Source organism: Seriola aureovittata, chromosome 16, assembly GCF_021018895.1.
Source record: "Seriola aureovittata isolate HTS-2021-v1 ecotype China chromosome 16, ASM2101889v1, whole genome shotgun sequence".
NCBI classification, from domain to species: Eukaryota; Metazoa; Chordata; class Actinopteri; order Carangiformes; family Carangidae; genus Seriola; species Seriola aureovittata.
In genome coordinates, this window is record NC_079379.1 from 25,589,669 (window position 1) to 25,604,275 (window position 14,607).

The 14,607-nt window shown below is 43.8% G+C and overlaps 1 protein-coding gene across 5 annotated transcripts in view; it reads right to left on the reverse strand.

Annotated features, from left to right (window-relative positions):
- Positions 1 to 14,607, reverse strand: part of hivep1 (HIVEP zinc finger 1) — a 42,768-nt gene that overhangs the window by 2,291 nt on the left and 25,870 nt on the right. For all 5 annotated transcript variants that reach the window (XM_056399024.1, XM_056399022.1, XM_056399021.1 and 2 more), the window contains exons 3-8: positions 13,046 to 13,099; positions 5,146 to 10,811; positions 2,561 to 2,694; positions 2,292 to 2,467; positions 1,589 to 1,690; positions 144 to 676 (exon numbers count right to left, since the gene is read on the reverse strand). In XM_056399024.1, coding sequence (XP_056254999.1) covers positions 144 to 676; positions 1,589 to 1,690; positions 2,292 to 2,467; positions 2,561 to 2,694; positions 5,146 to 10,811; positions 13,046 to 13,099 — 6,665 coding nt within the window. The remainder of the gene's footprint in view (positions 1 to 143; positions 677 to 1,588; positions 1,691 to 2,291; positions 2,468 to 2,560; positions 2,695 to 5,145; positions 10,812 to 13,045; positions 13,100 to 14,607) is intronic.

Sequence of the window (14,607 nt, forward strand, 5' to 3'; positions counted from 1 at the left end):
TGATGAGACTATTCACCTTGTGTCACAGCAGCGGTGTGGAAGTGCCTCGCATGCTGGATTCAAAGTGAGGGTATGGAGAGGAAAGGAGGGAGGCAGGCGGGGGGGGGGTGGAGAGACACACAATGAGAGTACATGGGTCTCACCTGGCCTAGCTTGGAGCCCTTGCCTGGCACTGGGGGACTAGGGGGCACATCAAAGTCGGGGTAGTCGATGGACATCTGCCTGCAGGGGGACACTGGGCTCATCATGTGCACTGACTCTGTGTCTGAGGTGTACGACTCTGAGGTGGTGGCGACAGGTGGAGGTGAGTGAGGGAGGGGCAGGGAGCTGCAGCAGGATGCAGAGATGGAGATCTGCTTGCTGAGGGACACAGGGCTCATCATGGGGACCGAGTCTGAGTCTGAGGTGTAGGAGTAAGGAGCCCGAGGCTGGGACAGGGGGAGAGACACTGAGCTGATGGACATCTGGGCGAGGAGGGAGCTGGGGGGGACGTCGGCCTCTCTGGAAGGGACGTGCTGGGGGCTGGCGGAGACGGAGGGGTTGGTGGACAGGCCGGATTCCGCCTGACTGTCCTCCTCTTCCTCCTCATTGTCATCGTTCTCCTCATCGTCAGGACCGTCTGAGTCATCGCCATCTGAGTCCTGGCGGTCTGCGCTGCTCACCTGACTGCGGTCACCTGGAGACAGCAACAGATTTCATTCATTACATATCTTCCAATATCATCTTATCATCATCAGAGTAATATTATAAGAATAAAAGCATAATATTATTAGAATTTTAAATGTAAAATTTCTAGAGAAAAAAAACAATTTTTAGAAATATTAATTATTAAAAGGTGAAAGGACAGTCAGTGTCAGCATGAGCTGCTTCTGGCAGCTGCTGTTTATCTAACAACAGATAAACAACTCTGGTTCTTGATGAGGATGATGAGCTAAAAGATGAAGTATCTCCTTATTAGTGAAACTTCACCGGATGCTCCAAGTTCCTCATTTTAAAGCTTCTGATATTTCCTCCTAGAACAACATGGAACCTAAAATTACACTCTCATAATATTACGACTTTATTCTTATAATTTCAGGTTTGTTTTCCTCGGTGTGGCCCTGATACTCTGTCGTAATGACATACAGAGAAAATCCATCATTAAATCTTCAGGGATGTTTTGTGCTGCTGCACACAGCGTTTCACACCCTGCAGCTCCATCACAGACAGAGGAGGAGAAACAAACCAGAAAACGCTTTCAGCAGCTTCTCTCTCTTTTTTTTCTTCTAAAATTAGACGCAGTAATTTCCTCTTTCTAAACGCTGTGAACACTGCCCACATGCGCTCCGAGTTAACAGAGGGGGAAGCTGCATTTAGAATTTCTAATTAGACCATGGCAAAGCTATTGATCGACATAGCACCAGAGCGGGAGCAGGGACACTGTGTGTTTTCTATCTGATGTCAGAACAGGAAACTGTTCTGTTATCTGAGACCGCAGCAGACGGGTAAATAAGACCTGTGTGTATTAAAGATGTGATGTCAATAAAACTCTGAATTTATAAAAACATATTCCATTTTCTATGAGAAGAGACGCAGTGAAGAACTGTACCAGAGTCCTCTGCGTCCTGGTCCTCAATGAGACCCTCAGGAACCCCCATCTCCATGCACTTCTTGCTGTGGGCCTTGGACTTCATGTGCTTGGTCAGGTTTCCTGAAGGGGGGGAGGCAGTGAGGTCTTACAGGTGGGCAGAGCTCAAACAATAGCACAGAAGGAGTTTATGTAAGAGGATGCTGTATGTAAAGGGTGAGTAACTGATGAAGACATTTTTAAATGAACGTGGGCTGCTCTGACACAAAGTACTGTTCTGCAGCGTCGCGTGGGAAGGAAGTTCGATAAAGACGGTGAATCACACTGTCTTGGTTTGAGAGATGGTGAAACAACATGTTTCATTTCATAACTTTACAAAAGGACAAAGTGAAGCAGCAGCTAAAGTCTGTTAAATACAGATAGTCTCAATGTAAAGTGTCAAAAAAACAAACTTTACATTCAGATCAGAGAATGGAAAAATTATTTTGTTAAAGTTGTGGTTCTAGATTCATCATGGTGTTCAGAGTTTATGTTGATATATCCAGTTGTTTAGAACCACATGAAGTAGATCATTAACATTGAAATGATGTTTCTTATATATTTATTGGATTTTGGATCATCTTCAGTCTGGGAAGTGAATGCTTGTGTAAAAAAATCAGTATCACATCATATGAGATGATGCAGGGTTACAGCTGTGAAGACTGACGCTGCTGTGACCTCTCACCTTTGGTCTTGAAGGAGAAGTTGCAGTGGACGCAGTGGTACGGCCGGACGTCAGAGTGCGTGCGGATGTGTTTGCGTAGCATGCTGGGTTTCTTACAGCGGATCCCACATTCCTCACAGATGTATTTACCACGGCCACGCCCACGCACGTAAACATACTCCTCATTGGATTTGAATCTGTAACAGGACAGTGAGAATAAACATGTCAAACTGAGCAGATGAGATTTACAACAGTAATATAAAAGATAATCAATAAATGAATGAACTTACCCGCCATCAAATATTTTGACTCGTCTCGGCTCCGTTTTAGAAACCAGCTCTTTGTCTGAGTCGTTGCTGGTTTGATTTTCTGGCTGAACTTTCCCTCTGGGTTCAGCTGATACAGACCTCCGAGTGATTGGCACCTGCAGCAGGAAGTCATTGATTTATTAATTGATCAAGAAACAAGGCATCGATATTAATAAGAGAAACATTAATTATATAATATTATAAGATCAGTCCCTCCAGGATTTCACAGGCTCAGGACTGTTGCAGCTAAAACACCTGATTTCACAGCAGCTTTTCTTAAAAGTTGTGATGTTGTTTAGATGTTTTTAGATATTTTAAATGTTTTTAAATGTTTTAAATGTTATTGATGTTTTAAATGTTTTTAAATGTTTTAAATTTTATAGATGTTTTTAGATATTTTAAATGTGTTTCAATGTTTCTCAATTAATAGATGTTTTAAATGTTTTAGATGTTTTTAGATGTTTTTAAATGTTTTTAGATGTTTTAAATATTTTAAATGTTTTTAAATGTTTTAGGTGTTTTTAGATGTTTTTAATGTTTTTAGATGTTTTAGATGTTTTAGATGATTTTAGATGTTTTTAGATGTTTTAGGTGTTTTTAGATGTTTTTAGATGTTTTTAAATTTGTTAGGTGTTTTAGATGTTTTAGATGTTTTACATGTTTTAGATGTTTGAGATGATTTTAGATGTTTCAGATGTTTTTAAATGTTTTAGGTATTTTTAGATGTTTTAGATGTTTTTAGATGTTTTAAGTGTTTTTAGATGTTTTAGATGTTTTTTTTGTTTTTTTTTTTAAGATGTTTTCAGATGTTTTAGGTGTTTTTAGATGTTTTTAAATGTTTCAGATGTTTTAGATGTTTCAGATGTTTTTAGATGTTTCAGATGTTTTTAGATGTTTTAGGTGTTTTTAGATGTTTTAGATGTTTTAGGTGTTTTTAGATGTTTTAGATATTTTTAGATGTTTTTAAATGTTTTAGGTATTTTTAGATGTTTTAGATGGTTTTAAATGTTTTAAATGTTTTTACATGTTTTAGATGTTTTAGGTGTTTTCAGATGTCTTCAGATGTTTTTAGATGATTTAAAATGTTTTTATATGTTTTAGGTGTTTTTGGATGTTTTTACATGTTTTAAAATGTTTTTATATGTTTTAGGTGTTTTTACATGTTTTTACATGTTTTAGATGATTTAAAATGTTTTTATATGTTTTAGGTGTTTTTAGATGTTTTTACATGTTTTAGATGTTTTATGTGTTTTCAGATGTTTTTAGATGATTTAAAATGTTTTTAGATGTTGTGTTTTTGCAATGAAAATACAAAAAATGTCTATCTTTTTTGTGTAATTCATTGAAAATGAAAGGCAACTGGTTCTAGTGAGAATAAATCCAGGTGAGTGCAAGAGGTGACCCAGATTAGATGTTTTTAAATGTTTTCAGATGTTTTTAGATGTTTTTAAATGTTTTAGATGTTTTTAGATGTTTTAAAAATGTTTTTATATGGTTTAGATGATTTTAGATGTTTTTAGATGTTTTTAAATGTTTTCGATGTTTTTGATGTTTTTAGATGTTTTAGATGTTTTTAGATGTTTTAGATGTTTTAAATGTTTTTAGATGTTTTAGATGTTTTTAGATGTTTTTAAATGTTTTAGATGTTTTTAGATGTTTTTAAATGTTTTCGATGTTTTTAAATGTTTTCGATGTTTTTGATGTTTTTAGATGTTTTAGATGTTTTTAGATGTTTTAGATGTTTTAAATGTTTTTAGATGTTTTAGATGTTTTTAGATGTTTTTAAATGTTTTAGATGTTTTTAGATGTTTTAAATGTTTTTAGATGTTTTAGATGTTTTTAGATGTTTTAAATGTTTTTAGATGTTTTAGATGTTTTAAATGTTTTTAGATGTTTTAGATGTTTTTAGATGTTTTTAAATGTTTTAAATGTTTTTAGATGTTTTAGATGTTTTAAATGTTTTTAGATGTTTTAGATGTTTTAGATGTTTTTAGATGTTTTTAAATGTTTTAAATGTTTTTAGATGTTTTAGATGTTTTAAATGTTTTTAGATGTTTTAGATGTTTTAGATGTTTTTAGATGTTTTAAATGTTTTTAGATGTTTTAGATGTTTTTAGATGTTTTAAATGTTTTTAGATGTTTTAGATGTTTTAAATGTTTTTAGATGTTTTAGATGTTTTTAGATGTTTTAGATGTTTTAGATGTTTTTAAATGTTTTAGATGTTTTTAGATGTTTTAAATGTTTTTATATGTTTTATATGTTTTTAGATGTTTTTAAATGTTTTAGATGTTTTTAGATGTTCCACCACAATGTTGCAGACACACGCTACAGAACTATTTAACCCTTTCATGTAAAACATGTTGAATGTCTGCACATGGTCTTTAACAGTGATGTTTGTTGGTGAACGTGACACGTTCATGTCATTCGTGTGTTCATGTGTCTGCAGCAGTGATTGGACGAAAATGCAGGGTCACAGAATTCACAGGGATTGGTTGAATTTGCGTTAATTATCGAGACATCGTGACTTTCTGGAGGGAGTGTAAGATTTTACAAGTGGAGTTCTTACCCGGGGCATGACGTCCTTCAGCTTCCCTGTGTACGACAGGAAGTCAGATTTCCCGCTTGTTCTTATGGCTGAGGTGTAGTGGATTTTCTTGGAACACTGCTTGGAGTCGAACAGAGACATGACCACCTTGGTGGGCAGCCCCAAGGGGTTGGGGTTGTTGGGGCTGACAGTCCAGGTGGCGTACGCTGAGGTCTTCAGGTCGGTCTGCTGGACATGCAGAGGTTTCCTCTTCATCAGGAAACACCACGTGAAGGTGGTGGCGGTCTTCAGGCTGGGGAAGGACAGTCGGTGGCTGTCCTTGGTATTCACCACAGACACGGACGTCGTCAGCTTCACCTGACCCCCATGGAAGCTGGAGGGCCTGATGGGGGATTTAGCAGGAGTCCACTTCAGGTCCTCAGCTCTCTCCTGGGGCCTCAGACTGTTACTGGCTGGTGTGGAGGTGACCTGACCACCAGGTGTGGTGTTCAGGGCCGGACCCTCGTGAACAACAGAGCTCGCGTCTTTCTCCAGGCCGGTGCAGTCAGGTGACATCGGTTTAACGTCATCTGAAGCCTCTGAGTCTTTCCCCCCCCCCGCTTTAACCTGAGGGAGGGGTGGTGCCTCTGTCTCAATGGGACTGTCCACTGGCTCCGTTGTACAAACCTGCCGGACGAGCGTCAGCTTCCTCTGTCTCGTCACCTCGGACATTTTAGAGTTCAGGTAATTGACGGACCTGCCGTCGGTCAGACACGCCACGCCATGCTCGTCCTTCGCACGTTTCTGGTGCTTCTCCATGTAGATGTCCAGACTGTTGGCGGGAGACAGCATCCGTTTACTGGAGGCCGTGGGTTCCTGCTGTGGACACAGAGTGACCGAGGCCAGTTTCTGAGTGCAGTGTAAAGAGCCCGGGGGGGGGGCTCGCTCTCCAACGTGGTTATGAGTGTGAGCCATCTGAGTCCTGTCTTTCCTCACCGCTGGAACATGAGCGTCGCAGTCCACACTGAGAGAGGACGAGGTTTTACTCACAGAGGGAGCGGGCTGCAGCTGCTCATGAGTGATCAGGATCTGAGGCAGAGGTACAGAACCTGCTGGACTCTGATCGAACGGGTCTCTGCGCTGTTCACCTGATAAGACCACTGTCTTCACCTCGGAGGACGGGTGACTGTGCTGAGCAAGGTAAACGTTCTGGACTTCTGAGGATTTTGAGATGTTCAGAATGGGACTGGCGATAGGGATGGTTAACACCGGCAGAGCTATCTGAGCCGCCTGTGAGCTGGAGAATGAAAACGATTTGCTGGCTCTCAGGGCGGGACACTGCAGCTGGTATTTGGGCACAAAACATTTCTTTTCCTCAGACTCAGCCGGAGGGTTCTGGACGTTCTCTCGACAAACTAAGATCTGGTTCAGTGGAGGTTGAATCTTGTGACAGATCTGGACCCTGGATGTTTGATGCCAGGGGTGAGGGAGTCCGTGGACCTGAGGCTGCAGGGTGGGGCTGCCCAAATTAATGCTCTGCACCATTTGCTCGTTCTTTTGTAGCGGCAGTTCTCCACCCTGCAGGATGAAGGGCGGAGCCATCGGACACCTGTTGGCGATGTGGATCTGCTGGGACCTGGTCTGAGTTAGAGAGCTGACGTTTGTGATGGGAGCTTTATCCAGAGGTAAGACTGATTTCCGGACTGGCTGCTGACTCTCGGGGCCGATCTTTAGAGACATCTGACGAACTAATGGCCCCCGCCTCCTTTCAATGAGCGGCACCTGGGTGACTGGGGAGCTTCGTCCACCTTTAGGCTGTCCAACAGGTGACAGGGACCTGCTGGGGGACACATTGCCACAGTCAAAAGACTTGCTGCGGTAGTCACATGAAATCTCCACAGATGGTTGAGTGCAGGTGATCTGTTCAGACGCAGCTCGCCTCATCACTCCAGGTACGCCCAGGGTGTTGAAGGCCGCAGGTAAACCTTGAGGCTCCGGGGCTTTGCCCACAGTGTCTCCTCTGGATGGACTGTCCGACCTGGACGGCTCATCTCTGTCAAAAGAGGCTGAGATGCTGGAACATCGTGAGAGACTGCTGTCCCTGCTGAGGCTCCGTGAGAGGCTGGACTCAAAACTGGACTCACCCGAGGACTGGTCCATCTGAGCCAGACGGATCCTCTTCTTCTTAGGGGGTAGTTTCTCTGCTGGTAACTTTGACAGACTTTCACTTCTCTGAGGCCAGCTGAACTGGTCTGCAGGTTTCTCTGCCGCCTCAGTGGTCTGGGTCTCGTGGTCTCTGTCGGGCTCCTCTGTGACCAGAATCTCAGGAACCTGGATGTTGTTCTGACGGACCAGACGAGACTGATGGACGGGGGTGGAGTTCTCACCGGCTGCTGCTGTTGCGCCGTCACCGCTCTGATCCTTCCTCTGTTTTCCATAGTCGGCAGCACTCTGAGGTATGGACAGGTTGTCATGGTAACCGTCAGCTGAGACACTTTCTGCAGCATGTATTTTGGACTTGTTCAGAGGATCCTTGTCCACGCTGTCAACAGGGGAAGCTCTGTCTATAGACTCTGTCTCAAAGGAGTTGGGTCTGCTGAGGGAGTTGGTGTGTCTGATGACGGACGTCCCGCTGCCTTGTCTCTGAACCTCCCCTTTAGAGGAGGAGCTGATCTGGGTCTCTCGAATGGGGGACAGTCTGGACTCTGGAGGATTTATCCCTCTGGCTACGAGCTGGATCTGAGGTAGCTTTGACTGGTTGTTTTTGGGCTGAATGTCCACTATCACAGCGGGCTGAGGAAAAGAACGACTTCCTGTTGGCAGCTCAAAACTAACAGAGCAGGGAGGGATGGTGTCGGTTGGAGACTGATCGTCTTCGTCTCCCACGCTCTTCATCTTCCTCCGTTTCCTGATTGAAGTCTGGTGGTCGAGTGTTCCTGAGCCGCTGGTCGATCTGGGGACTGAGTGAAAAACATCCTGATCCGTGTCTTTGACAGCAACCGGCTTGTTCTTTGGGCCGTGAAGCTCGGAGCAGTAGAACTTCTTGTGAGTCTCAAAGTTCTCCAACTTCCTGTAGCGGTTCCTGCAGGTCTCGCACTCGTACATCGTCCCTTTGTTCTGCAGCGGCTTCCTGTTCCTGTCCTGACTGTGCTCGAACGACCTGCTCCTCTGCACCAGGTCGCCAGAGCCGCTCGGACCGTGGTAACTGTCGTCCATGGAGCGGACGCTGGGGAGGCTGTGCCCCTCCCCCGTGGAGAAGTCCTCCACCGCTGCTTGTCTGACTAACGTGCGAGAGTGAATCGCCGGGTTTGGAGTCGATGGCGCCGATGAAAACACGTCGTCGTTCGGGGAACTGATTTTATCGTCAAATGACTGACATATTCTCAGAGGGTGGGGGAGGGGGGCGATGTTAAGCGGGAGGGCAGAGTGTCCAGGTGTGGTAGGCATAGAGTTACTCCTGGTTATTGGCAGACAGTCCATGGGGGGGTATTGAGAGGGAACAGAGAGGAGGAACACTGGCTTGGATTTGTCTGTGGGGGTGAACGGGGACTTTGGGATGTCGGAGCTGGAGCTGGATCTTCGTCCCATCGGTTTCAGATCAAACTGGAAAGAGTCTTTGAAGATGTAAGATTTCGGGGAATCGATGCTTCCTCTCCTGGACAGAGACGTCCTCCGAGGCTTCACGCTGTCCAGCTGCTTGTTGTCCACCACGGCTTCGTTGTCGGAGATCAGCTTGGAGATCCGCTCCTCCAGAGACAGCGCTCTGGTTTCTAACGGCGGACGCATCTGTCCCTCCGCGGCCCGCGGCTTCTGCTCAGCTGCTATGTGCATCACCGTGGCGACCACAGGAGGGACGTTCTTGCCGTTGTCAATGTCAACAGGAGGAGTTATCTTGACGAAGGGACTGGGGGGGCTCATGGCCTGATCGGCGCTCTCGGAGCGGGAGAAGTATCCGGAGTCCGTGCTGCCCAGACTGCGAGGACTGAGGAGACACTTGACCTGCTGCTGCTGAGAGAAGTCCGTCGCCTGCTGTCTCTGCAGCTGAGCGTGCCCCCCCAGCAGAGGAGACTTACACTGCTGGTCCTCATCCTCACTCACAGTGTCCAGAGAGGGATTTGAACCATCCACCTCCTTCAGGGACGACAGAACCGTGATGCTGGACCTCAGGTTAGCTGTCTGGAAGTCTCTCTGCCGCTGTGCAGCAGCTTGTTCGGGCGCTGCACCTGTGACCCGGGGGCTGTCCGCCCTCAGGGGGGAGACGTTCACCGGGTACACCACCACCTTCGGAAGAGCAGCTGTGACTTTGGGCTCGTGAGCTCTGTGTCCAGACGCTGGTCTGATGGACTCGAACACAGCTGCTGAGTCCGTCTCCCCGTGACCGGTCTGGGTCGTACCTGCGTGCTGTAAACTGTTCTCCGACAGAGCGGCCACGCTGCTCTGAGACGAGTCCGGGTCTTCCTCATCATCATCGTCACTCTCCTCTGCCTCTGAGTGTGTCCCCAGAGCTTTGTCGGACTCCTGAGACAGAGACCCGCCTCCGGACTCTGAGCGGGCGATCAGACCCAGTTTGATGGCGTGAGCGTGCGACTTCTTATGCTTATACAGGTTGCTCTTGGTCTTGAAGGAGAAACCGCAGGTGACGCAGGGGTATGGCCGCTCACCTGTGTGGGAGCGGATGTGTTTGAGCAGCACGCTGGGTTTGGCGCACGCCCGGTTGCAGTACTCACACACGTACTTTCCTGGCTTCTTCGGCTTCTGGTCCTTGGAGACCTGCTCGGCACCGAAGTTCATGACTGTGGTCATATGGACCTGGTTGCTGCCGGGGGTGACGGGGACCTGGATGGTGCTGGGGACACTGGCGGACAGGGACTGGCACGTGTGCACAACAGGGGGTTGGCTCTGCGGCAAAGCGTTGGACCCCGAGGGGACTGGAGCGTGAGTGATGGTGGACGGTCCCGTGTTGAAGCTCATGTGTGGGGTCGGCAGCGGAGAGGAGTGCAGGGGGGGCAGGGGGGGCAGGGGGGCTCCCTGTGTGGACGTCTGCACGCTCCCCTGTAGCGGCGCTGCGATGCCGATGAAGTTTCCCTGTTTGTCGATGTAATACGTCTGCATGTGGGGGGGCGGGGTGTGGACACCCACATTCACAGCTGGCATGGTTGTTAGTTCACCACTGGACTGAGTGTGGAGGGGGGGGGCTGTGACCTGCAGGGGGCGTGTCCTCTCAGCCAGAGAAGTGAAGTCCGGCTCCATGGCCTTCAGCAGGACATCCAGAGGAGCGCTGCTATGGTAGGGGTCACCCTCGAAGCCGGGGGGGGGGCTCTTGCCGTCTTTGTGCTGAGACACTGTGGCAGAAATCAAAGAGCCCTCCTCACCGTCGGGGGGGTCCAGTGGGGGAGAAGGTGTTTCCTCCTGCTTCAGCCTCTCAGCATCGTCCGAGGACGACCCCTGAGGGGGGGCTGTAGCTGCTGGGGCATAGTGAGGGTCAGTTCTTCCCCCGGGTGAGGCTGAAGGATTGTGGGTAGGACTGTTTGAGGAGGAGGAGCAGGAAGGAGGCGTCCCCTTGGACGACGCTGAAGGTCCAGATGTTTTCAGTTGCAGGGGTTTCTTCACCGGAGACTTAGGAATCTTCTTCAGCTGATTCTCTGCGACGACCTTCTTCCTCTTCAGACCTTTAATGTTGTCTGCGTTTCTGAGGCTCTCGGACGATCCTGAGGACACACACACAACAACAACGTCTTTACGAGCTCTCCCCACAACATGCTGGACATAAGTTCCTCTACTGGACACTTGACATTCATAAACAAAAAGCACTGAATTAAAAATGTTCAGATCCTTCTGACTGTTTGATGAAGGGTCAGAATTATTGTTTTAAAAATAGAACCTGTTTCCTACCGAGTGAAAGAGAGAGACCGACAGCTGAAGCTGTGACACAGTCATGTCACTGTCATTTAAACATCTGTAATATTTCATTTCACTTTCATTCCGAATTTGCATCAACAGTTTATCACAAAGTGTTTTTCTCTCAAATGATGAATAAACATCTGATTTGATCTGACATTTAACATCAGCTGATCAATGATCAGGTCAAAAAATATCAATACTTGACATTTATTAGTAACAACTTTTTTATAACTTTTTTCTATAAACAAACAAAATGAAGATGTCACGTTTCTTTCTTAGATTAAAAAAAAAGGGTTAATTTACTACAATATTCTCTATTATTCCTGATTGGAGCTGATTACACTTATTATTATTATTATTATTTTATTATTATTACTCTAATATTATTTTACTGTCTCTACTGTGAAAACTTTAACATTAATACAAATAATTATTACTAGATTAAAAAAATAAATCTAAAAATATAAGATGTTCTTATATAAGAGTCGTGAATGTTATATATCAATTATGTAATCAAATGGCATTATAATTGAACGGTTATATATACAGTATATATATATATATATACATATTTATGTGTGTGTGTGTGTGTGTGTGTGTATAAACAGGCTGTGGAGACTGTTGTTGTTGAACACTGAACATGTGTAGAACTGTAACCGTTTAATTTTAGTAACATATGATTACATAATTGATATATAACATTCATGACTGTTATATAAGAAAATATATTTTAAAAAATTCAAGAGCTGTAACTTAAAGACAAAGAGAAAATAACCTCCACATTTATTTCTATGAAAAGTAACTTTTGACTTTCCTTGTTTTTATCAGTGTCTCAGTTGGACGAACATCTTGTTACAGTAAATTATTTTCTATATTTAGACACAACTCTTCCTTTTATCTCTGCGCAGTGTGGCTGCCACCACAGAGTCCCACGCTTCATTACTGACATCAGTCTGTTCTTTCTCAGATCTGTGGCCTGTGAACCTGATGGTTGGACATTTACTCTGTAACACTGCAGTTGTGTTTTAAAGGGCGCTCCCACACTGCGGCTCAGTCCTGCAGTAATGATTCAGTGCTGTTAAAGGACATGTTGCATAAGACCAGCAGTGGCTCTGTCACAGTTTCCTGGCCTGTGTAGGTATTTCCCAGGATGAGGTCAGGGTTCCTTCAAGGCCTCTGGTATAATTAGACTGAGGAACGCCTCGTCTTTACACAGGTTAATCCATCCTCCACACAAACATGCGGGACTGACTCTTTATCTTCACATGGTCTGTACACCAAGTTCCTCTAGAATAACTCTGAATAATAAACCGGTGAAGGACGTGGAAAAAAGGATCAGTTCTTCTACTCGCTGTGAATCTGAGAAACAGATTCAAACCCCCCCCCCCCACACACACACACACACACAAAAACCATTTCCCCATCCACTTCCTGGTTACGTTTCGACGTACGTAGGAGAGCATCATCTCCAGAGACTTTCTATATACATTCAGAGAGACCATGTTTTTTGGCTGCTCTCACACACTCAGAGATCTTTAACTTATATTGTTTGTAACCAGAAAAACTACAGACACACAACGCTTTGCTTTGAAATCTGTTCTTTTATTTTTTGTTTTTTTTTATTTTGATCTAATTTATTTGTATTAATTTTGATATATTTATATATTATTTGTTTTATTTATTCATCTCATTTTTTACATGTATTTGTTTTTCTGTTGAATGGTATTTAAAGCCTATCAATAACTGCTGGAGTTTCCAAAGTCAATGATGATCATGTTAAATAATCCTGATCTCAATATTGATCAAAATAATCATAATCGAGCAGCTCTAAACATTTCACATGATAAATGTTTTATCAAACTTTACATCCAGACCAGTGAATTACATTTAAATCAAGGCTGAATCATTCTTTTTAAACCACCAGCTCATAAGAAATGACAAAACTGAAATTCTCCTACAGATTTAAAATAAACAAGCAAACATTCCTCACATTCTTCTTTTCAAAATAAAAGTAACTGTCACATGAAATCAAACGTCTCACCTTTTTGTGAGACTTTGGGCTCTTTGAGCTCCTTCTGTGCCTCTTCGATCTTATCTGAAACACAAGAACAGAAACCTTCTTCAGCCGGAGAGAACACACACACACACACACACACACACACACACACACACACACACACAAACACACACACACACACACACACACACACACACACACACACACACACACACACACACACACACACACACACACACACACACACAAACACACACACACACACACACACACACATTGCAGCAGTGGAGAATGTAGCTAATGATACTGGGATGTTTCTCACTCGGCTGCAGCAGGATGAAGGTTTTAAAAGAAGAAGCAGACGAGAGAGAGAGAGAGAGAGGGAGGGAGAGAGAGAGTTTGTTCCATGATGGAAACTAGTGTAATCATGAAGCCACACACAGTAACACGACACACACACTGACAGACACACAGGTTAAGTCAGTGTGGTGGGTTCACTGTCATTATCGCAGCACGATCAAACCCACAGAGTCATTAGCATGTTCAGACCCTCCGTGTGTCGCAGTCATCACCCACAATGCACCAGGTGAGGAGCTTGTTTCTGTATGAACCATATGGATGAGTGGGAGGTGACCGACTGTGTTACTGTAATCAATATCAATTATATACACAGGCTCAACGTGGTGTGAACGAGTGATACAGAGAGAGAGAGTATTGTGTCTGATTACATCTCCTGAGCTCAGTTTTTTCTATTTTCTTTTATAAAAAACATTTAAAACAACAGGTTTATAAAATGAAAATCAGAGCAGACAAATAATATTTAAAATCCAAAACTTTAAAAGTTAGTTTTTCCTCTTTCTCTGCTGAACCATCAGCTGCTATTTTATCATTTTCCCCATTATTCTTTTGACTTTCTATCATGTGAAACCTTTTCTGAACTCAACAGTTTTTCACTGTTTCACAATAAATTCTCCTGAAAAGATTCACGTTTGTTTCAGGCACACTCTTAGTTCAGTTTGTTCAGTTAGTCGTGTTGAGTTTTCTCCACTGACACCTGAGTGAATATTTATTAATAATATTAACTTTTTTTTATTTGTTTATAGACAGAATTCACATGTTTATCTCACTTCCTGTCCTCTGAATAAAACTATCATGGCTATGTTAGCTTAGCATTTACAAATAACTGAAGTTTATCAACTGATCTCTCTAGAATTAATAACTATATTTATTTGGTTCTTTCCAGGAAACAAATCTGCTTTGTTTTTTACTGTAAACAACAATAATCAGTTTCTTCCTGTAGTCGTCTTTTCCGATGTTACTTCACTTCATTATTTATTTATTTCAGACAAGTGAAAGTTCAAACTCATATCCTTAAATTTTTCTTTACACATTTCTATGTTTTATTTGTATATCATAGTATAAAGACTTTTTATACTTCATCTTTATAATCTTCCTGTTCTCTATTCTTTGCTGAGGGAGCAACTGTAACAAACTAATTTCCCCCGGGATCAATAACGCATCTGATTCTGATTGTGATTCTGATTTTGATGACGGCAGGAAACAGAACTGTAGAGATGCACAGACAG